General features: G+C 38.8%; 1 protein-coding gene across 5 annotated transcripts in view; it reads left to right on the top strand.

The window, feature by feature from the left end:
• ATE1 (arginyltransferase 1) overlaps positions 1–22463 on the top strand; it is a 68349-nt gene extending 45886 nt beyond the window's left edge. For all 5 annotated transcript variants that reach the window (XM_014250434.2, XM_014250433.2, XM_014250432.2 and 2 more), the window contains 2 exons: positions 4173–4293; positions 19314–22463. In XM_014250434.2, the coding sequence (XP_014105909.2) occupies positions 4173–4293; positions 19314–19492 (300 nt within the window). In that variant the 3' untranslated portion in view covers positions 19493–22463. The remainder of the gene's footprint in view (positions 1–4172; positions 4294–19313) is intronic.
• Positions 22464–25028: the final 2565 nt, after the last annotated feature.

Below are 25028 nucleotides of genomic sequence, written 5' to 3'. Positions count from 1 at the left end.
ATAAAACAAAAACCATCATGGTGTGAAGTATTAATTTAGGCTTGGCAATCTCTCTGTAAAATTTATTTCCAAAAGCTTCCAATTAAAATGCAGCATGTCTCACTGTATAGAGGAAAGCACCTTGAAGGCTCTCTTTTATATTATATGGGAGGACAAATGCTGCAAACATTAGTGACAATAAAACACCTTGCAGGTATTTTTTATTACAAACCAGTCCCATTTATGTTGCAGTGAGTTGACTTGGTAGAAGGAACCAAGTGCTCAGGAATTTCTTAGCCATACTATTTTTCAGTAGTGCTTTTTAGTCAATCCATTTGGTAGATTAGTCAGATATTTATCTTGTTGTATGTTTATGTAATCTTTTTGTATCTTTAATCTAATTTGTACCTTTAATCTAATTTGAACCTTTGTTACTCATTGGGTTGTTATGCTTCTTGAACAGTGGAGTTTAAATGGTTTCCCCTTGTGGCTTTTTCCCCTGTTTCAAAGAAGAAAAAGGAAAATTGGGAAAAAGACAAGTTAACCAGGATGGTTAAAGGAATGGAATACCTTACCCTGTGGTGCTGTACAGAATTTAATTCCCTTCAGTCTGATGGAGGTATCACAGAATGGTTTGGATTGGAAAAGACCTTGGACATCATCCAGTCTCATCCCCATGGGCAGAGACACCTCCCACTAGATCAGGGATTTTTTATTTTTTTATTTCCAGAAACGTTTCAAAAAAGCAAATTTTGTGTCTTGGCTATTTCTTGGCAAAATGTAGATGCAGAGAGACAAATATGTGCAGTTGTTTAATATTGACAGAGTTAATTTCATCAGCAGGTGGTATTGGGTTTGAGAAGCTGAAACCTGAGACAGGTGCTTAGGAATGATCTGTAAGATGATACTTTTTGTTCAAAGTCTTGTAGACAAATATTCCCAAGATGGTCTGGACAACTTAAACAGTTCTACTGTGCAAGGGCTTGTATATAATGAGATAAAAGAAAGCAAAATGTTTTCAGTTGTAGACTGAATCACTTGTGAAATGAATGCTGGTTTAATCCAAAGCCAGAGCAGAGAAATTATTTTCAAAATCAATTTTGCAAATCTGTTTGAGTTCTACTGTGATAAATCCCTCTGCAGCACTTCCTTTTAGGAGATCCCCTTTCTGTTTTGGATTTATGTTGGGTGTATGCTGCAAATCAATATTAAGAATAAGAAGGAATATAAATAGTATGCTCAGAGGCAATTTATTTAGATGATGTAATAATTTTGGAATGAGTAATGAAATTTGAACATTTTTCTTGAAGTACACATGCTCATGTACATGAGGCAGAATCTGTGTGGGTTCTCAGGTTTAGGTGTTTTTGCAGTCCAGGAATAGAGGGAGAGAGGAGAAAGGTTGGAGGTGGATTTGTAGTGGTTTATTTTCCAGTAAGTAAATATACTGGTTTTAAATGTAAGTAAATATGAGGTTTTAAGTATTCTGAATAAAGTAAGTAAATTGAGAGTAGGTGCTTATGGAAAGGGTGGGGGGAGGCAAAAGCCCTTAGAAATAATTTCATTTGATTCAATAAAATGCTGTGGGTTCCCTTTTTAATTCTCTCAATACAGCCACAGTGCAAATGCCATTCATTGGGAACTCACCTGGGCACGTCCTGTGTTCCCCCTGCTCTGTGGGATGAGTCAGGGGATGTGGGTTTGACCAGCAGTGTAAATAAAACAGCTTTACAGGAGAGCTATCTTCCTTTTGGTGTGTTGGGAAACCCTTCTGGGAAGGGAGGATCTCAGACAGAATCAAGGGCTTCTTTCATTTTTGCCTCTGATTCCACTGAGTGTCCTGGGTCAGTGATGTGTCATCCCCACAGCCTCCTGTGCCTTCAGGGAAGTTTATTAACAAACTCCTAAATTGTGGGGGAAGAAAACATCTAAAGGAAGTCACCTCAGAACTATTTTTTCCCTTTCCTCTCCCAAATGATGGTATTTTGATGACCAAAATAAATATTGAACCTACAGTGAATGGTTGGATAATCAGTTTTTCCCTTTACTGTGCTGCTCAGTGCTAAAGAAGATTTTTTTTAAAATTATAACCAAACCAGTAATGCTGCAATGCAGTTAATTTTACACATCCCATTTTATGATAGACTGTAACATTACAGAAGTGGGAAATTTAGAGTAGGGCTGCACAGTGGTTTTCATGTCTGGGAATCTCAATTTCAAGATGTGGGAGCAGGATCTTCTAGGGAAACTGAATGCCTGGGCTGTCTTTTCTTAGAGCCATGAGTTAAACTTATGCTACTAGGAAAGATTAATTTGCCACTTGTATTTTCTGTGTTTAAGCAACAGCTCTGAAAGACAGTTCCTTGGCTATTTCTGCCTTCTTGGCCAGTTGAGAAAATGTCTTTAAATCAACAAGTAGTTATGTTCTAATTTTTTTAAAATATGACTGAAAAGGCATATTTTTTCCCCAAGTCCTTAAACAGTTTCATCTGAGTAATGATGATTAAAAGTTCTTTAAGCACTACCTTCACATAGCTTTCAACTATTTCTGTTTAGAGAGCATAACATTTCAAAGTGGTTTATTTAAAAATGTCACTTCCATTCTCTGGCTTTAGAGGATTTTCTAGGGCCTTGAGGTTTAGGTTTCTGAATGGAATTGGAGAAATATTGTTTTAATTTAATATAAAAATTTGTTTTTAATTAAAAAAAATCCAACAAGGCCAACAGTAGTAGTTACAAGTCAATCCTGGATGTTTCTCAAATGAGATAATCAGTCATACAGACCTCTTCAGAAATCTACCTCAGGTATTTGACAAGGCTGGGCATGAAGTTTGGTTTTTTTTATCTTTTTTGCACGGACACTGATGACTTTTTATCAGAGATGAATCTTTTATTTCCTACTCAACAATTTAATGTTGGTGGGAAATACTTTAAAAAGATAATTTTTCTTTAAATGCAATGAAGAGTTGAACAGTAAGAGTATAAAAAGAATTGGGAATTGCTGGTGGTTCTGATTCTCCCAAACTGGGTGTTACTGCCTAAGGGTGTCTCTAAAGGAATGTCTTCACCTCCAGGCTGCAGTCACAGTAACTTGGTGCTGTCCCTTCCCAAACCTTGCTCAGGTTCATGGAAGGCTTCTTTGCCTTTTCTCAGAGCAGATACTGGGTAGTAAATCATCCTCATCTCAAGATGATAATCTCAATTTTCCATTTAATGTAATTGATGTGAAGAACTCTTAATGACATCAACGGCAGGATGACTTCTGATAATGCCCAGTCTTTTAATTTCTAATTTGTATCCTTAAACTTTGTCATTCTCTTTACTGTATGGCTGTTTTTCCAGCTGAGATGTGTAATGAATTTGCAAGTTAAAATGAATTTGCTATTGCCACCATATGGCTCTGAATGTTGAGAGTGTATGGATTGCATGAGTAATGGCTCAAAGATAGAATTTTGACTTATAGGCCGCTGCATAATCTTATTTTAAATCAGATGAAGATCTGATTAGGGGAGGTTATTATTGCTGAGGTGGTGATTTTCTGTGTAGCTGGAGGGAAAATAATTAAGGCTGTTTAGTTTCTGGTAATGTCTGCAAAGAATATCTTCTTAATAAATCAACCAAAAAATAGTAGAATTTCACTAATCATTACCTGTAAGTTAATCCAGGAAAAGCTTCATGAATTAAAGTGTTACTGTTTAAGTAGCAATGAACAAACTGCTCCATCACTAATGTAATAAAAATAGCATCCTGCTTACTGTTCACTGGGGTTTTTCTATTAGATTTTTTTTTTGGTTAAGTCTCCATTATTTTCTAGAATTACCAACACTTGATATGAGCTGCTTTTGGAAGTGCTGAGTTTTTTAGTGTTGGCCCCAGCTCAGCAGAACTCCAGAGGATAACCTAAATACAGAGTTCCAGTAAGCAAAGCCAAAACTTTGCTAGTTCATGTTGGATATCGTGGAAGTGTGTTATGTTAATTTTACATTTTCATCACGTGCCAAGGTTGAGTTTGTGCTCCTGAGATGGTGCTGAAATGACTAAAGCCTGTGATTTCACTGAACACTCATTCGGTGTAGATTAGATTAAAAACCACTCCTTGCTCTTTGGAAAATCAAGTTGTAGCCAGAGTTCTTGTGCAACTGATATGACTGCTCTCTTTTTGTTTGTTTTTTCCCATCTTTTCCCCTTGCCAGGCTCAGTACAGGCCCTCTGACCTGCTGTGTCCAGAGACCTTCATGTGGACACCCATTGAGCAATGCCTGCCCCTGCTCGAGCACTCCAAATACTCCCGCCTCAACCAGGATGGAAAAGCAGGTGAGGCTACAAGGAATGAAATATCTGTAATTTGTCTGTCTCCTTCTAACATATCAGAATCATCTGCTGCTGAAGCAGCTTGGAAATCTTACCTGTAAATGATGAAAAGTGTACAATTCACAACTCCTACAGCAAACATTAGTAAGTAGAGAATTTTATCTTTTAAGCAATGCACATTTTAAGTACATTCTGTCCTGTAGACTGTAAGTAGGTCAAAATTATTACATATTGCTGCTACATATTTCAGATTATGTTCAAATTGTTCATTTGCTATTATGTTCATTTCAAATTATGTTCATTTGCTGTTCTGGGCATGAACAAAACAAATAAAATAATTGTTCCTCACATTCTTCTTGGATGGATGCATAAAGGAATTAAATTGGAATCAAGACAGGAAAATACTGGAGAAGCTTAAAGGCATCAGGTGCTTTTGTTAAGAAACAGAGTGGCAGATTTAGTTTAACAATCAATTAAACATTCAGTTTAACAGTCAGAGGATGTGAGGAACACAATAAACAGCAGAAGCACCTTAAACATCTTGATGTAATGTGACACAGTTTTACACTGTGTAAAATTTATTGTGTAAAACAGGTACTTAGTGATTTACCAGCACTGACTGGTTGAAATTGTTACTGACCAGAGCACAATGCAGTGATGCTACTGTAAAACAAGGCAATCAAATGGGAAAAAAGACACAAATTTGCTTTAGTTATTGATTCTCTGGGCCAATGGCAGGTCCCAAGGGAGCTGTGTTAGACCATGCTTGGGGGGAAAGGGAATAACTTAACTTCTGTTATTAATTGAAACTTGTTGCATATCCTCTTTTTGAGGTTTTCTTTCTCCTGTGAGTAACAATTGAGTGTGGCTGCAATATTATTCAGAGATCTGTGGCATTGTTTAGCTCAAGGGCATATGTAACACTGTGGTCTGTTTCTAGACACCAAAACACAGATTTACCTGTCTGGGTCTCAGTAGTCTTCAGCAGCTACTTCTTACTTTTTACATTTTTTCCTTTTACTCTTTTTACTTTTTTTTTTTTCTGTTTGATCCTTTTACTTTTTACTGTAGTTTAGTAGGATTCCCTTGGCAGTTAACTGTAGATAAATTAAAGGAATTTGAAAAGACTGCTTAAGCAGCACTGTGAAGTTTTGGAAATGCTGTTGAGTTCCTTGCTTTTCCTCACCCTCTGCCTGTTACTTGGTTGCTCAATGGGAACACTAATAGTAGTAATTTTAGGAGCAAGGTTCAAATAAATCCATCATTGTTAGATTGGTGAGGGGAAAATGGAAAAAAATTACAAAAGTAATTTTTTAATTACAAAAATTAAGGAGGGAGAAGGGAATGATTTTGGAGGCCAATGGTGGTTGGGACACTTCTGGTATTCAGAAAGGAGGGAGTGCTAAAGTGGTGCCTGTGAAGGTGTTAACCCCAGGCAAGCAGAGGGGCAGCATCTTGTGGATGGTGTGAAATCCCTGGGGCATAGCAGGCGTTTGGAAACCACGGAAACAAAGCTTTGCATCATTATCAGCACAGAATATCTTGCTCCAGACACTGCCGGAGCTGTGACTTGTGTCCTGTGGTTGAAGGAAATTAAAACATAGCTGCATGTTGAGATGCTCTGGGCCTGCTGGGAGCTCGGAGGCTTTGGGGGTTTGGGTTGCTGCTCAGAGGAAGCCATTTCTCACCACTGAAATCAGTTCCCTTCCTCATTCTTTACTCTCTGCAACAGTCACTAACACGAGTTTAATGAAGTTACAGTGAATTTTTAAAAGAGCAATACAAATGGTGGTGTGCTTTATTCCTCTTGAATCAGCTTTCTGTAGCGCTGTCTCTAATTATTTTGGTTAAATAGGATATGATTTATCAGGAGTGGGACTTCCAGCATTGAAGCCAAGGGCAATAACCAGATCCAGTAAACAAATGGGAGAAATGGTGTGACTTCCATTGTTGCCTGGGGCAGTGAAACAGTCACTGGCAATGGTCATCTTCTGTTGCTGTCTCTAATGTCAGAAAATTTGGGAAATACTGTCTCATACTAATTTTCTCATAATTACTATGAGACATAATTCATGTATTCATCATTCTCCTGAGTTTTTGTATGTGTTTTCCCTCCTTTAAAAAAAAAATCATAAACATTTATGTAATAAATTTACCAATTTCAGGTTCAGGAGAGTGTGTTATGTGCTTTCATCTTTCAAACCTCTGTAATATGAAAAGGATTTTTGAGTATTCATACACATTACATTGCAGAGCTCCTTCCTAAATAAGATTTACTTTTCTGGAATAAAAATAAAAAGATACTCATAAAAAGTGGCTTTTGTTCTTAAAGCGTAAGAAAATATTAATTTATATAACTCATGCATTGGAACAGATTTCTTCATTTTTGTTGTCTGTTCACTTTGAAAATTTGGAAGACCTGGCATCTCCTTATAAATGAGAGTGATGTATGAAGATTCTGATATTAAAAACCAGTGGCCAGGCATTTATTTAGAACTAAGCAAGCAGTTTGTGGAGGGGTGCTCTAGTAGAGGGTTTGGATACTGACTCAGTCTGGAAATTGAAATAGTGCTGAACTTCATTTAATGGCCATTAGCTGTAAGTACAGATGGAGATATGCTAAAGAAAGAAGTTAATTAGAAGGTTGTTCTGCAGTCAGAGACTTCGATAGCACATCAAACTGATGAGCAGAAGTCAGTCACATAATAGCATTTGCTGAAGTATTCCTGGGCATGGTCTGCCTGCCACACCCCTTGACTTCCTCCCAAAACTGCTCCTCAGGGTTTTACTCTACTGGTGTCTTCCCTAAAACTTTATCCATGAAACAAGAGCAGTGTGGAAAGAACTAAAAATAATTTATTTGGTGTCCTAACAATATTTTTGTCCTTCCACTTTCCATTTAACTAGACTAACTCAGTGTTGTGTTTTCTCTCTTTCTAATACCTGTTGAGATTTTCAGTTTATTGCTCTGGGAGAAGCCTGTGAAAAATATCTTCATGAAGTAAAATTTTTACAAAAATCTACTTTTGGGATGATCATTAAATTAGTGTGAAACTTCAAATCTAGGACATTTAAAAAGCAACTTCAGATAAGGGCAGATACAATCCCAGTCTGAGAGTGATGGCTTCAAAGCCTTCATAGTTACATGAGTGTCACATAATGTGGGGTGTACTTGGTGCCAGCCAGGGTGGACATGGGGCTGTTACCCAGGTGAAAAAGCTTTATCCAAATTTTTAGGCACAGCCCACAGCAATCCCAGTGGTGGAAGCTCCTTCCCATGTTCTTGTGTCTGCAGAAACTGTGTGAGCAGAGCTTTGAGAGCTGCACTTCAAAAGGACTTCAGTACTTTTTCTGTCTTAACCATTTCGTTTGCTGAAGTTGATAAATTGGCTAAGCTAGTACACATCTGTTCAACTTCCTGCAGATCTAATAACAGAGTGAAATCAAAATGGCATTGAATGGAATACATTAATTAAAATGAAAGTATTTTCAGCACATTAGAAAAAAAAATTCACATAACAAAGGCATAACACAGGCTGCTCTGGCTTTGTGCTTTCTAGGAGACAGGAAACTCTTTGCTCCAGAGGGTATGGTTAACTGGTTAACACAAACCATGCTGGATACGGAAGGGTGGGATAAAAAGAGAGAGACAGAGAGAGAGAGAGGCACTTCTGGGTTTCCTGGTCAATTATAGTAGTAGACTAAATTATAGTCTATTAATAGACTAAATAATATTAGACTAAACTGACCTTCTTGTAAACATCACAGTGAAGGAGAGTTTCAAAGAGAGGGATCTAAGGAAGTTTCTTAGTTCTCTTTCCGAGTTTATGGAGAAATCTTCTGCAGCATGAGAGTTTTAGAAGAAATTAAGAGTATGGAGACACAAAGCAGTTTCCTACAAAACATAAATTTGTCTGGGATAGGATCCTCTAGTTAGGGGTAGAACTTAGAATGCTGCCTGCAGGTTCTAGGAATGGAGTGAAGCAGAGTGAGGGAAGCTTTAGAAGTGAGGATCTCTCATGTGATCACGGTGTTGGTAGCTGGCAGAGACATGGATAGAAAACAGGGAAAGAATTTTGAAGTTCATAGAGGTAGAACAATGAGAAGAAGGGTTTGACAAGAGCAAGAAATAGTGATGGTAGGATTCAAACTTGAGCGTGTTGGTAGATCCTTGTAGAGGTGAATAAGGCTATTATTTGGATACACCATCCAAAAGCCAAATGATTCAGCAACCACCTTCCACTCCTTGCTGTAGACCAGACTGCATCTGCCACCCTGCACAGAAGTAAAACCTCCTTTCTTCTTCCAGCAGGATGGAAGTCCTTAGAAGAACTCAGGCTTTAGGCTGTTTCCAGCTGGTGTGAGCCAAAGTGATGATAGGCAGTGGAATCCAGAGGAGAGGATTTGTCTGTTCTGTGCTTTGCAGTGATTGGGCTGTGGCAGCCCAGGAACTGGGCAAGGCACAAAGGACAGATGTTGAAATCCAAAAAGCCTTTGAAATTGCCGCATGTTCATATACAAGCCTTAACCATCAGAATAAAACAAAACTTAAACCCAAACCAATACTAAAATCAGTGCCTGAGCTCCCCTTCTCAGGAGAAAGTCCTGGAATGCCACACAAAGCTATGGAGAGGTCAGAAAATCCTCACTTCATGCTCACAAGAATCACTCTGTAAAAAACCCATTCCATGCAATACCTTCTGGCTTCATAGCAGATCACTAGTTTCTGAGTTCCTGAACTAAAGAAAATTAAGATTTCCAGTCTTTCTCTGTACTAATCTTATAACTTTTATTAGCGATTTTACTGGATTTTTAAAGCTTTTAGCTGAAAAACTGTTTCTTTAGAAATGTCTTTCTATATATTTTTATCTATTCTGCTGCTCATAGTAAGCTAGAGTAGTAAAATGCAAATAAAAATTCCAGTATTTAATAACTTCTGAATCCTCTTAGTACTGATTGCATTATGTATCTTAATGCTTTTTGCAAGCAACTGAGTGCTATTAGTTCTAGTAAATAAAACTTAAATAAAACCAGAAGTCTACAACTGTGTGCAGTTACACAAAAGTGTTTATTTTAAATATATGTTTTAATGCATTATGCTTCCACTAGAAAAATAATTTGTCACAACCATTTCAGTAACTATAATTTTTAGTGTTGTGTTTTTAAAACATTTTATGTACAATTTTTAGTGCACTTTGTTATCAAAGAGTATTTCAAACAGGTTTTATATTAATTGTGTGTGTGAACACAAGTAATTTGTTGACTTTTTTTTCCCCATCCAGTACAGAGACTGTTTAATTTTACAATATATTAAAAAAAAATTAGTATATGGATGCTGGTCTTGTTCCTTCCCTTAACAGAAAAGCCATGATCACATATTTGTGTCGTGAAAGTGAACTGTGGTTGCCATTTGGTCACGTCTCAGAGTTCAGGTCCTTGGCAAAGGGCTGTATTCATGCAGGATGGATGCAGGCACAGGGATTTGAGTGCAGGCAGAGGGATTAATCCAAAGGCCAGGATATGTTAATGTTTATAAGGGTGGTGTGATGCAGATTAATGTTTACAAGGATAAATGCACTGAACTTCTCGAGATGATGAAAATGTGGTCGCAAAACTATCACAGATGGAAAACATTAAACCAATTGTTTAGAACTCTGCAATCATCTGATTTGGGAGAGATGGCTGCTTTGCTCTAAAACAACTGCTGCTTATACTTTTATTTTATTTTTTTGAGATAGCGTTGTTCAGAGAGTTGGGAAACAGTTTAAATAAACTCTGATAGATCACGAACTAAAATCTTCTAAAGAAGTAACTTTCCACTATTAGCACAGCTATAGGTAATAAATTTGAATTCTGTAACCAAGAAAAAGACACATCCCAGTTCTTTCTAGCAGCTTCTCTAGAACAGACAGATCTTATGAGTTTGTCTGTTTCTAATTAAGTTAATGAACACTTCGAGCCATCAGAATGCATCTTTCTAAATCCAGTGTGATCCTTGAGTGTACAAGATGTTTAAACAGTGAAGATAATGCCAATATGGTATAGCCAGGCACATTTTTCCCTCACTTTTTTCTACGTTTGGATTAAATTGAAATGACTGGCATGGGGTTATAGGCTCATAGGTGGTGCTTCTGTAATACAAAGGAAATGTTATTCTATTAATTTGTGGGTCCTAAGCAAACTGCCATGGCATAAATTGGTGTGTGGGTTAGAAAATGCAAAAAAATCTAAGATGGGTTTATGCTTAAGATACTCTTTCACCTTTTGAATATTGTGGTATTTGATTTACCAGCAGAATAATTCTGCTGGGGTTTTTTTGGTTTGGTTTAGGTTTTTTTTGTGAAGATTCAGGGTAATGTGGGGAAGGGCAAGGACTGCCAGATCCTGTAGGAATCATTTTCCATACTCAGAAGGTGTTAGGAGGAATTAAAAGTTCAATAATGTGGGAGTAGTAGAGCAATCATGCAGATTTATTTCGTGCTGAGGACAGTGAGCGTGTGGGACTGGTTTCCAAATGTGATAAAAGTTAACAGCTGTAATTAGGCCCAGACACAGAGCAGCCATGGAAGGGACACCACAGGCATGTGCTGAGCCACACTCCAACATCCATCAGGGAAACCTGTGCCAGGGTCAGACCTTCTGGAATGATCCTCATTCACTCCCTGCTCTGGTGACATCATCCCAGCTCCTCACGTGAAATGTAATTGATTCCGTGTTTTAATTAATTTAGCCAGCAAATTGATTGCTGTAATCTGATTTATTTAGCTGATAAGCTACTGCCAATTGCTTCAGTTTTTCCTATTTCATGGAGATGTTTGTAATTCTCAGCTTAACTCTCGTCTCTGGTTTTTTTTCTTCTCACATATCAGTCTTAATGTGGACTTTGCCCTTCATTTTGAAAGATCCTGTTGCTGCTTTCTGCCACGTTCACTTCTATTCAGTTCAGATATTTTAATAAATAGTATTTAACTCTTTTTCTCCTTCAGATTTTTTTCCCTGTTTTCTTTGCATTGTTTTGGAGCTGTAACTTCTTAAAGCATAATCTCTAACTTGTGTCTTTTATACTGGTTTTTCATAGAAGAATGGTATCATGGAATGGTCTGGGTTGGGAGGCACCTTAAAGCCAATCCAGTACCACCCCCTGCCATGGACAGGGACACCTCAAACTGTCCCAGAGTCCCAAGCCCCAGTGTCCAGCCTGGCCTTGGACACTTCCAGGGATCCAGGGGCAGCCCCAGCTGCTCTGGGCACCTGTGCCAGGGCCTGCCCACCCTCACAGGGAACAGTTCCTTCCAAATATCCCATCTACATCCAACCCTCCTGCAGCTTTAAGCCATTTAAGATGCATTACTCTTCTCAGCCATTAATTCAGGGATTTAATAATGTGTTTGATGTGTCTCTACCAACAGTAACAGAGTCACTTTTAATTTATGTTCTTGAGATGGGAGGTTCCTTGCTAAAGTCTCTCCAAAGAGATCTGTGCAGTTTTCATTCCCTGCTAGCCAGTGACTTAGAGTTGCTTTCATGTGCTGTTTCCAAGTGCCTGTTGGATTTTAACTGTGATTTCCCCTTCTGTCTCTGAAGAGAAATGAATAACTCAAAAAGCAGAACATTCCAATGTTCTTGTAAATAACTTGGATACTTCAAGGAACAGAAAAGCTCAGCTAACAAAGGTTCTGAGAAATGTGGAGGACACACATCTGATGCAGCAGAAAGCTTGGGCAGGTTCTCCAGTGCTGACTCAGAGCAAATAAAACTCCCCAGAATCAGAGCTGGGTGTTAGAAGTGCCTGTGGGGGTCCATGAAAAATGGGTCAGGCCATGAATGAGCCTGTAAAGCTTTGACTTTTCTAGTTCTGATCTGCAAAACTGCCTTGTGCAGGCTGCTGAGGGCCTGGAGCTGCAGTCAGGTAACCTGGGCTAGGGAGAGCATGCACAGGAATGAGAGAACCACAGGAGTGTGAGAGCATCTCTGAGTGCCCCTGCCTTCAAAACAGAGCTGTTCCTGCTGTGGTCCTGCTTTGGGCCCTTGTCTGCACAGTGCACTTAAACTGAAGGCTGGAAGTTGGTTAGATAAAGCTAAAATAGAAAAAAAACCCAAACCTGAATTGCCCTGGGTGAGCAGTTAATATTCTTCATTGGCAGTTCACATTCTCATTTCTTGTATTTGAAATCATCAAGAACAATGTTAAAGATTCAACATATTTTGTTCTTTGGAAGAACATCTTAAAGTAAATAAGTTATCTTTGTCAGCTTGCCATTGACAACATTATATTCCTTTTTTTGTTGCTGTCATAGTGTCTTGGCTTTGGAGGCACTGGATGCAGTTTTCAGATGTGAAGTGTTCAGTCCCATTTAACTAACATTTTCCCAGGTGCTACTAGGTTTTTTTGCACTGCATTCCTAAAAACCAAATCCTTGGAGGAATTAGTATCAGTCCTTGGTAGGACAAGAGCAAACAGCACCAAGTTGTACCAGGGGAGGTCTAGGCTGGATATTAGAAGAAATTTCTTCATGGAAAGGGTTGTCCAGCCCTGGAGCAGCTGCCCAGCTGTACTCAGTCCGTGGAGGGGTTTAAAAGCTGTGTGGATGTGACACTTGAGGACATGGGAGGGCTTGGCAGTGCTGGGTTAATGGATGGACTTGATGGTCTTACTGGGCTTTTCCAACCTGAATGATTCTGTGATTCTATGATTTAAATCTTGCCCTTCAGTAGACATTTTCCAGTCACCTTTTTTCAGGATAATATATTGAGGTGGGCTAGAACAGTGGTATTACACAACTGGGAATTTTATGCATTCTGTTTTATGTGCATCTCCTCCGAGCGTGTCCAGTTGGATTTCAGTGCTGGGCAGCACGGGCAGGGATTGTTTCCAGGTATAGCAGAAGCTGTGAATTACAGCTGAGCCCCTGAGCTGCTGCATTGACAGGAAACATTTTCCACGGGCCCCTGCTCATGTTTTCTCCAGGAATAACGGGAATTCCCAGCACAATGAGTTATTGTTTCCGTGGCACAGCGGGGCGAGCGCGTTCCGCCGCGCGATCCGGCTGCCGCGCCTCGGCGTGGAGCTCCACATCGTAAACCAGTGTAGGAGTTCAGGCACAAAGCCCAAAAGTTTGGGTTGGAAGATGCCTTCAGGATTTCCCTTCCATGCAACATCCTGTCTTTGCCCATTTTAAGGATCCCTATACCTGTAAAACTGCAGTCCCGCTGTTTTAAGGATCATCGGTAATGTTTTGATAAAGGTGCATTTTTCCACTTACAAACGTGTTCTTTATGAACAGTGGTTTCAAAAGTTCCTATTTTTTGTAAGAGTAACTGCATAGAATTGGCTGATTGGGAATATCCTGAACATTTTACTGTACTTCCTTTGTGACTTGTGCTTTCTGGTTTTAATTAAGAATTCTTTTCATTGAATTTTTGTGTGTTGTTGTTTATGCTTCATTTTAACTGTGCTCTTATTTTGGTTTGAATTAGTATTTTTGTACCTCAAGGCATAGGGGTCTTTAATATTCCTTAATGTATGAGTCTAGTTTGAGGGAAGCCATATGAGAAAAAGCACATTTCAGCTCACTATTTTATATAAATATGACTATTAATGGGTATTGCTGATTGGCCCTTTTCTTTTTTGAGGATGACATCGTTGGGGAACAAAAGAAATTATGCTTTAAATTGGGTAACAAATGAGCTTAAATTCAAAGGTCAGAAAGATTCGGCTTCTGACTGGGATGGAATAATTTTCGATTTCCAGTAATTAATATCTCCTACGTTTCAGTCATAAAATTTAAAAAGTTAATGTGTTTCTTCCTTTTGCAGTTTCTTTGTTTTAAAATCATTGATCATTAACTGTGACAAGGTCATGTAAACCAGATGTAGCTTTTTTTTAAAAATATTGAACAAGGCTGCAGTGTTTCTCATAAAAATTAACATCACCATAGAGTAATCAGCAAGGGGTGGTGCTTCTTTTCATCATTTTTACACCTAGTTTGAAAGCTTGAGTATCATAAAACTTTAAATCTCCCAGTAAATGGAATTTTTAAACTTTTTTCTTTGATTGTAAAAATGGGAACATTGTGTTCATCTTTAAAACCTTCAAAATTAAAGATTTAAAACCACAAGCAACATAAAAAAAAATCAAAACCCCAGCACATCCATGGGCTGGGAATGCAGCAGTTGTGAAGTGTTTATCTTCATACTTTTTGTTCTGTGGATTTAATGCTTAGAGGTAAAATAATTCTTTTGAGATTCCATTTTTAAGCAAAATGGAAATTTAATTTATAGTGTGAGTTTCCTTCAGTGTCTGCTTTCAAAGTGAATCACAGATTTCAGTTAGTGACACAGGTTTAAATATTTTAATTTTTGAATCAGTGTTGGTTCTTTGCCTTTTCTTTCTTTCAGTGTTTTACCTTGCTATGATGGGGGAAAAAAATCCAGGTTCTCTTGCATCGTATGGATACAGAATTACAAAGTGATGATGGCCAAATACTTTCATTATTCCAGGGAGTTGAAGGAGCATTTAAAGAAAATTTAACTTATGATCAGAAACAGAATAATTTCAGAGTTTAGCAGGAGTACCACATTTCTTTTTGTGGTTTCTTACTACTTCTGAGTCCATTCTGTAGAGAAAATATAAGAAATATTTTCCTGTGACTAATGTGGGTTGTTTTGGGAATTGGCAGTTGTCCTTTCTTCTATTTAGAAAATAGGAAAGTCAATAATTTTGTCACTTTATTTTTAATTATTTCTTCACTTGTTTTCCTGTAAGTGGAAAAAAGCACTTTAAAGGAAAGTTAGATTGCTTCCATCTCTGGATTATACCCTGGAAAATGAAAAAATGTCATTTTTGTGAGGAGTCTGTCCAAGGGGACAATGGAAGAGGTGCCCTGGCTCTAAAGAGGAGCAGCACAGGATTCTGCAGCTCAGGCTGCCCTTCCACATCAGTGTTGATCAAAACCAGCTTAGCTCAACTAAGCCACCAGCAAAAAGCTGATTGAGTGATAGTTTTCTGCAGAAACCTTGAGCCATTGCCCTTTTTCCAGCGTGGTGTTGGCTCTCAGGCTCTTGCAGAGCTCACTCTCCACTCCAAGTCTCACTTGTCCAGCTGTGCACGTGCTTACCCTGCTTTCTCCCCAGATGGAGCTGGTTTTCACTTCAGCTTGTATTAGGGAATAATAATAATAATAAAGGTTAATGCACGTGAAGAATAAAAATGTTTGGATGTGGGCTTCCCCAAATAAATTAGAAAAATGTTAATTCACCCCTGAGCTGTAAGAAAAAGATCCTGACCATCAAGTTCTGGATTTCTTTAAAAAGCACTCTGCTGTCCAGCTTTCTGTTGCTGTGAATAAAAAAGGTGAAATCACTCCTCCTTATTTCATGCTGGTATTTCAGCAGGAATGCTTATCAGCATTTGAAAATGAGGTTTTGGCTTGGGAGGGAGCTTGTAGTTTTAGGAGGAGGTTGATTTGGGTTGTGCAAAGAAATGAGGACTGGATTGTCCAGGAGTTTGTCGGGCTTCCTGCCCCTCACATTCCTGCTCATCCCTGGAGTGTGGGAGCCCTTTTTTGGGTGATTGCAGGCTGAGGCTGCCTTTGGGCACTTTTGGTGAAGGTCAGGAGCTCAGACCATGCCTGCCAAGACACCCCATTGCATGGAGAGGCTTTGGATGACTCCCACTCCTTGCTTTCTTTTCTGCTGGCACTTAGCGACGTATCTGTTCCACTTTGTGTTTCCAGAAGGAAAATCCTCCATGTGTGCATTTAACAGTGGCATGGGGCTGGAAACAGAACATTTTAACACCTCTGTGCACTCTTTATGGGGTCACAGTGGCAAGGTTGAATTAGAAGTGAAATCTCTCCTACGTTCAGATTTCAGTAGACAACTGCAGCATAAATAATTTGATGCTTTAGGAGTATAGAGGAGAAAAGAAAGAAGTGACAGGTAATTTATTCAACAAGAATTCACCTGTATTTTTAGCTCTGAGACAGGATAATATTTCTATTTTCAGTTGGCAGCTGCAGTTGCCCAGTTTCCTAAAATTACAGGAACTTTCAATTTACATAATTGATTGCTCTGTATTTTGTGTATCTATCTACCATCCAGACTATTTTGATAGATGTAACTGAATTAAGGGATGAAGCCTTGTATATTCTTTATGTCAAATGACAGTGTCTCTTCTGTAGACTACAATAAATCAACAGCTCAGGGGGTGAAAAATGAGAAAGTGTGAGGAGGAAAACATAAGCACTTTTAAAAAACTTTTTAGTGGTAACAGTACTGTATTCAGGAATTACAGTAATGACCAAAATTGCCCTAACATACCTGTTCCACTATCTGATCAGTCAGGGTCTTTCCAGAAATGGAAGTCACTGAATAAAATTTCTTCACTAAAGCTTGGAAATTAAAGGATGTTCTTTTCTTATTTTCAGCAAGGGACTTTTTTTTAATGAAGCATTTGGTCTTGTTTTGAATTGTGATTGCTGCTGTATCCCAGCATCAGCCACACAGGGAAGGCCTCTTAGAATTCAGTTGCATCATCTTGAACAGAAAGCACATTCTACCATGTGCCACTCAACAGGAGCAGATACTTAATTTTTCTTCTTGGGAGAGTAACTTCTTTGTTAAAGTGTGCCAGAGCCAAAACTGTTTTTGTTTTCCATTAAATTAGCTTCAATTTATTCTGCTTATATTTAAATTGTGTTTAAAGGGAGTAGTTTCCTGAAAACCCATGATGTTGCCTCTAGACCAGCAGCAACTGAAAGATGGCTGAATTTTGACATTCAGATTTGTTGTGATGGTGACACAAGTTCCTATTTGCTATTTCTAAGAACTTAACTGGATACCTGAGATTATTTTACTTTATACTTAACAACTCAGTAAAAGGTTTCTTTTACAGATGGAGTTTAAATTACATACATGTAAGTATTTCTACAGAAGGTTATTTTTGTTATTAAAGCTTTGATTTTGAGGGGAGTCAGTGGAAGAACAGGTAATCATTGCAGCAATTTGGAATGTTATTTTTCATTGCAAGGAGGCAGCGAGTAAAAGTGGAGGAAGGGCACAAATACTGAGCAGCAAGAACAGGAAGGCTGCAGTGAAACCAAAGGTACAGTAGCTCTCAAAGAAATCAGATCTGGGGTCAGCAGCGCTGCAAGCCAGAAGATGAACTCAGCCAGAGTATCAGGCTTTGGGAGTATTTGAAATCAATGAGTATCAGTGAGTGGGGAACAGCTCTAAAGTGCTTTTGGCTCTGTGAGGGCTCAGCTTGGCCTAAATCCATCTCAGGGCACAGACTGGGAGGCGGTCTAGAGGTGCAGTAAATATAAACTTTCCAATTTAAGAAGTTAAAATAATTTTACACTTGAGTCACCTCCAGAAGCTAAACTTTTAGATTTTTTCCTTGGTGAGGTCTCAGGAAGGAGGAGGATGTAACAGAAGAGGCAGAAGGGCTGGTAGTAAAACCAACCTATTGGGATATCAGGGAGGTGTTGGCCACACATCAAAAACCTGATGGATTTCAAAGAGGGAGAGAAAGCCATAAAGTGTTTTTGACTTGGTGTTTATCTAAAGCAATTGCCAAAAATAATTAGTGGGGAGCACAATCTTAGCAAGTACTACTCAGATTTTCTTCCTTCAAACCAAGTTTTCCCAGTTAAGTCTTAAGAAACACATTGTGCTTTCATGTCAGGAATCCAAACACAGATAAAAGTAATGAAGTCATTCCAAACTTGGTAAAGCAGCCTTCATTAAGTTTCACATACTAAATTCAGGCAATCAGCAGAAAAAAGTTTATAGGCCATTTCTGTGGATGAACAGAGGCAGGTTCTTCAGAATATCTTGCACTGAAAAGCATTTCGTGGCCTCCCTCAAAACATAGAGAAGCATTAATTAAAAGCAGAAAGAATGTTCAAAAGGAAGTCTTTGCATAGTTCATGTCCCAAAATACTGACATTCCAGTAAGCATCTCTGTTATAATTTCTGGAATTTATATGGTTCTGTTCTCAGACTCATGTTTCGGATTCTGGGTTGACTCTTCTTGGTGACTTTTTGAACCTAAAGTTCAGAAATGTCCAAGATTTCTTTTCCCACTATTTTGTAATAATTTTACTAATTTATCCTGCAGTGGCCTCAGATGTGTGGCACATTCCCTGAGTTTCTTTCAAGAGTTTTCTAGCACTGAAGTGCAAATTTTTCTGACACACAGCAGCCATATAACATTATTGTTCAGCAGTAGGAGCATCAATGGGATTCATAAAAATAAGAAAGTTTTAACTTGTTCAACAACACTCTTACGTGTATGATTCTGGATAAATTAAGTCACAAGGGGTCTGTATGTGAAGGATATAAGGTTTAACTGTGGTGTGTGTATCTTTGAAGAGGAATTGTGTTGTACCCACACAGGGAGTGCTTGCACTGCTCCCCCTGTTGATCTGCAGAGCTCAGGGATCAGACTTAAGGGACAGACATGTAACCCCTAGAATGAAACTCAGTATAACTGAGGGAAAACCAGACTGGGGCTGGAGAGCCAGGGAATTTCACCTGGGAATTTGGTTTATTGCCTGATGCTGACCTAAGGAAACAGCCTGCTGGAGGCTTCTTGCTGGTTTTAATACATTTGTCCCAGCTGATGTGATGGGTTTTGCAAGGGGTTCTGTAATGACAAGTCTCTCCTGGTCAGTTCTGTTTGACTCTTTCCCAGAGTTTGACTTCTGGCTCCAGGAGCACTAAATGGATGTGAATTTTTAAATACAGCAGTAGAAGTGTTTTCAGAAATGCCATCCATCACCATTAGAAACGTGTGATGCACGATTTACCTTTCCACACTTTGCAGACACAGTTCCTTTGCAGGCTGGGTTTTATTCCCAGCCATGATTCAAGAACGCTCTGCAGCTCAGCTTTCATCTACAGATGAGTTTTCTTACTTCATGCTGTTTTCATTATGCATATTGAAGTTAGAGGCATAAATTAAGGCGACGTGGACACTATAAATAACTGGGTTTTGTGTTCTGTGATTGCCTCTGCAGAGGATGAAGGTCGCCTGAAGGAGCTGGGCAGGGTGAGAGTGCTCCACAAGAGAACCGTGATGCCTTACAGCGTGTACAAGAAGAGGAGGAAGGGGCCGAGTGACGAGGCCAGCGTTCAGCAGTACGCCAGCCTGGTGGGACAGAGCTGTTCAGAGAGAATGCTCTTGTTCAGGAGCTGAAATCCCATGAGATGGCCTTTCAATGGCGCTCCATTTCATTGCACTGCCACTGGGTGATCTGTACCATAGCTGTGTGCTGCTGTGCCCACTGAGACAGGCTGAAGCACAGCTATATAGCCAGGCTTGTGTCAATACATGGTACTGTGTGTCAAGGCCAACTCCAGTCAATCTTACAGTACAGCAAGGCTTTAGCAATACCAGTCTAGAAAAACACGCTTGCAGTATATTTTAATTAAGTAGTTCTAGCCTTTCTATGCATTATGAATAATTCTAAGTATCTAAGCAAAATGTAAAACAGGTGTCTTTTTTTTTTTTTCTTTTTTTGTAGAGATGAAGGTTGATTAAATCTAGAATAAGAATCATTAAATTACAGATATTTTCAAATAGCACCTTGGATATCTATCCAGTTGTTAAAAGTTGCTGTGAAATTTGTGCTTGCATTTGTATGCTCCTAAAATCTTGCAAGAGAACTGAAACGTGCTATTACTTTCCAGCATGATGCAATTTTATTTCAGCAGTACGTTTAGAAAAACAGGAAGAAATTATTTTCACTGCACATTCTGCATTTGTTTAAAGCAGTAAGTTGGTGTCAGAGGTCCTAGTGAGTGTAGGAGTTTGAGGTAGGTTCTCAGTGGCAGGGGATGCAGTGCTTTGGAAAACTTTCCCCTTCAGAGAAGAAGCAGAACAGTTGCACTATAAATATACCAAAGATATGCAGCCAAGTGGCACAGTGGTTTTTGGTATAAGCCTTATCCTTTGTCTAACAAGAGTGGGTAATTCAATGGCTAATGTGAAATAGAGCTGGGGAGGTTTATCCTGCAGCTCTCGGTGCACATTTCAGAACTATGCTAACAAAAAAGAGACATAAGGTACTACTGCTGGGTTTTGTTGCAGGTGCTTTTTTTTTCTGCACAATTGTACAGGAAGACTTCAATACCATATTCCAGCTTTTTTACTGACTGTTTTGTTTCTGGTGCAGCAGCTCACGGGTTAACATCTTTAATAACATTATAGTAAATACTTTTGTTGGAAACACAGGAAGTTGTGATCCTTTATGAAAGCACTTTATTATCTCGTAGATGAACGTTGTCTGTGTCCCTATTAAGTCATATAAGTTGGAGGAATTTGGGGAAATAACACTGTTGTATAATTCAGTAATGTATTACAACATTGTAACATTACCAGTGCATTTGTGTTTCTTATCTTCATGGATAACAGGGGCTGGTATTTACCTTGAATCAACTTGGAGTTTCCTGTTAGCCTTTAACAAAGATTCTTATTCAAGGATATGTGGGTGGTTTTCCCCCAGCAAGGAAACAAATTCAGTTTTACCCTCTAAGGATTACATCTCCTGACATTCATGGATCCATTGATCTAATTTTAAACACTTGGCCAATATTATTAATCATTAATTTTTATGTGGAGCAGACGTAAGAACTTGGGGAATCAAGTGCAATGCAGATATAACTTTGTTTTTCCATATCTGTTTGATATGGAATTAGTGTATATTGTAATATTATTGATAGTAAGCATCAATAGCAACTTTTTAAAAAGTCATTTTATGTTTTATTAATTGGGCTGTATAGTATTGATCTACTCCCAATCTGCAGCAGAAGTAGTCATTCACGTCAGCATCATATCTGGTATGTGTTTATCTGTTGCCTGGTACTGAGAAGTTTCTTTGCACTGTATCTTGTAGTTTGTCCATGCCTTACCTCAGCCTCCTGCCATGGGGAGAACCACTAAATAATCCTCATGAAGATTATTATGAAGAATTCCTTTCTGTGAAGAAAATACTTATACCACTCTGTCAAACAGTGTAACATTTTCTGCCTACACAATGTGCTGAAAAGTGGTGATGCCCATATGGCTTGCAACCAGAATAAATGAGAAAACCTTCTTACGTGATATAAAATTGGTTAACAGGCACGGAGGAATTTCACTATGAATTGCAAAATCTTAAAGGTTATCAAAGCCATTTAATGACAGCCTTGCTGAGCTCCTGGAGAAGTTAAACTTTCTGTTAAATTTCAAGGGAGCAGACTTAATGTCCCCACTGAGAGTTCCTGGAGAGCTCCATCTCTTTGTGCCTGTGTTTGTTACTGATATGCCTTGGATTAGGCTTTTATCTGATGCTCTTTCTCTTGGGGAGCTTTTAAGGACTGCAGTTAAAGGAAAGTGAGAGAAGTACAAACCTGAAAGCTGAGCACAGCTTGAAGTTGTCCTTAGTGTGAGCGCTGGAGGTAAATGACCATTTCCTGTGAGTCTGAAATGGTGCTTTCACTTTCTGGCCTCCTCTGGGGCTGCAGCACCAGGGCAGAGCGGGCTCCTGGCTCGTACTCAACTCAAATATGGATTTATATTAAAAGGCAAAACCAGACGACACTGAGATTAACTCAGAAACTGAGTTCATCTCCTGTGGTTTGCTGAGATCTGACTCACTTTAGTGTTATTTTAGAAAGAAACTGCTGCAGTATGTTTGAGGACTGATACCTCTATCCCTGCTTTTGGAAGAGGGACAGAGGGTGAGGATGAAGTTCTGTAAATTTTACCTGACTTCAGTGGAGCTGAAAATTCACCACTATTACAATATTATTTAATATATTGTCATTGATGATTATTGAATTTAGAGAGATTTAACTGAGCACAAACTATTTTATAAAAGTTTCTTTGTTTTTTTTTTTTTTTGTGTAGCTGGTTTGTGAGAGTCAATCTCCAATGTAAGGTTGCCTTGTTCTGTCATCTGTTGGTAAATGAGCATAAAACAGTGCTAAGAAAGTGCAGAGTTGTGACCAGTGCTAAAAAATGCCATTTTTTGTTTTAATTGGAAAAAAGTGGGAAGCTTACACATGTCCAGCATCAACACGTGTCAGTAAATTCAAGAACCTGCATGTTGAGTTTGTAATTGCTTTTTAGCAGGCCTGTTTGACTTGCAAGTGTAGAAAATAAAGTTATTTCCAGTCTCTGTGAATTATTATAAGAATTAATAGCTCTGAATGTGATTTCTGAATTAGTGTGTAGGAATTTCATTATCCTGGAGATTGACCAAGCGTCCAGTGAACAGCAAAATCAAAGAATACATCAAAGGGAAGCAGTGATTAGAAGGGAGGCCTGCAAGTTTAAAATCATGTTCAAAACACATGACCTGTTTTAGAACTAACTTTTAGTTCCAGCCGGTCAGATTAATGAAGAGATTGCACGAAATATACTTGATACTTCTTTTCTGAGTGGAGCAAAATAAGATGAAGAGACTTTTCAGAAATGGAGACTAGACAGGTCTAGCTATTTATTTGAGCTTGGTTGAACAAAAACATGTCTCTGAATTAAGGAGGCAAACCAGCAACACAGAAATCTGGGTTGTGTGTATAAAGATAACCAAACCATCATTTTCTGAATGAGGCAGAATTCCAGCTAATTCTGGATTCCTGAACAAGACTTTTCTCAAAGCCCAGCACCAGAATGGCTTGAAATGTTGGTGGGGCTTTGTCTGTTCCATTGCTCCTGTGGAGTTTACATCCATCCATCAGTCTGTTTGAGGTTCTGTGGATTCCTTTGACAGGTGGAAGCTCCAGGCTGATCAGCCACATGTTTGTGAACTCCTTCTCATCCTGGTTGTCCCAGATAATCCTCCAGACATGTGTTATGTGCTGTCCTGATCTGACTCTCCATCTCCACTCAAGCCTTAATGTCTCTTTCCTTCTTCTGTCCCAGCCTTGCTACAGGAAGAGTCTGGAAAGGTGGAAGCAATTTTTTAGGGCAGAAATCATCACTTTTCAGGGAATCATCAGCATTTCCCAAAGCAGTGTAGCCAAATCTTGTACCGATATATTTATAAAGCTGTACCTTCAGTCACACAGACTGGGTGCAAAATGCTGAATTACTTTTGCTCTTGCGAAATGATTTGGGGTTTTTAAGTTAATTGAAGTGATGGATTGTAGGAGCAGATGTACAATAGTAACTCTTCTTAAATGTGGCTAATTGTGGTCAGTTGGTTTCTAAATAAAAGTGTTCTAGAAATGAATCTACTGTATGCATTTTATAGTGCATGTAAAGCTCATCTCATGAGAGCTTTGTTTTCTAACAGCATTAAAATAAGAATGGAAACTAAATTAACATGTAAGCCTAAGTTCAGCATGTGTTAATGCTCTCTGTATTGATACAGTACAATCTTAACTCTGGAAATGGCCTTACTGCTCATCTCAGACAAGTAGCAGCTCAGCAGCTTTCTGGCTGTATTCTTTCTGGTTATGTTTTACTGTTTTGATGTTTATTCATTTCCTTATTATAACTATTCCCATCAGATTTTTGTGCTTCCCATCAGTTATTTCCACTTCACTTTTGACACATAATACATGCGTCTGCCAAAAGTCCTGCTGAGAGATTGCTATCAGGACAAAAGAAAGTGTTGGAAAGTCTGTTAAGTAGTGAGAAGAGAGCAGAGTCCACAGGGACAGTCAGTCTGCAACCTTTGTGCTGCAGAAAAAGCAGGATTTATTTATAATTTAGTCCGCTGCAGGCTTAAATAAATGTGTCAGATTTCATTCATTTCCCTTTGTCTGTGACATCTGATTGTCATTGTCCAGGAAGAATCAATGGGGCATTGTAGAGCAGAAAAAGAAATGAAGGGCAGTGCAGAAAGCTTGAGCTGAGGAATGAAATCACATGAATTCTCTTGGAATTCTCACTCCATGTCTGCACAGGAGCAGGAAAGTGGAGGCTGAATGGGACTTTCAAAAAGTGTTTGTTGCTTCTCTCCTGTCTCCTCCAGGCTGGAGCAGAGCAAGGACACATCCACTACCCCAAGAGCATCCCTCACTGTGTGCATTCATCTCTAACAAAGCTCCTTGGACTGATTCTGTGCAGTAAATACTGAAATACTGAAAGTTTTTTATATCCTCTGTCTAATTTTCATGCTTTTGGTTGCAAGTGACCCTGCTTTGGTGGGTCCTGCCCATGCAGGTTCAGTCCAGCACTGAGGTTCCTCTTTGCAGCAGCACCAGACCTTTTTGGAGACTGTTGCCATCTCAACCTGCTGTGTTTTTTCTAAACTAACAAATCCCTATTTCCAAAATGTGTGTTTTTAAGATAATTTATTGAGCTTTCTTAAGTATTGTCCCACTGATCCACTTCTTCAGTGTTTGCCCTAGTGCCAGCTGCTCCAGTAATAGAAGCAATAATTATTTCAGTGTTTTACATTGGCAAATCAATGTTACTTTTTCAAAATTATAATCACTATTCTACCTGATTTCTCTGTTTAACAGAGATCCCTCTTTGCTGTTTATTTATCACACTTCAGTAAAATATGGTGGAGCTCCAACCCTCACTGTCCCAGCAGACAGAATTTTTCTCTCCTTAACTGCTCTGAACCTGCAACCACCAGATGGCATTTCCAGCCTGCACAGGTCATTGCAGCATTTAAGTTATTTATTGTCTGAATATCCAAATTTTCTGAGTCTCTTTTATTAACATCTCACTCTAATTTTTTACTCTGCTTTTAATTGGGGTCTATAAAAAAAATAATTGTCAGGTGGGGTTG

This window comes from Pseudopodoces humilis, chromosome 9 (genome assembly GCF_049639895.1).
Source record: "Pseudopodoces humilis isolate 2021_Gansu_Grassland_sample_001 chromosome 9, ASM4963989v1, whole genome shotgun sequence".
Lineage (NCBI taxonomy): Eukaryota > Metazoa > Chordata > Aves > Passeriformes > Paridae > Pseudopodoces > Pseudopodoces humilis.
The sequence above is the reverse complement of the archived record's forward strand: the minus strand, read 5'-3'. Positions and strand labels throughout refer to the sequence as shown.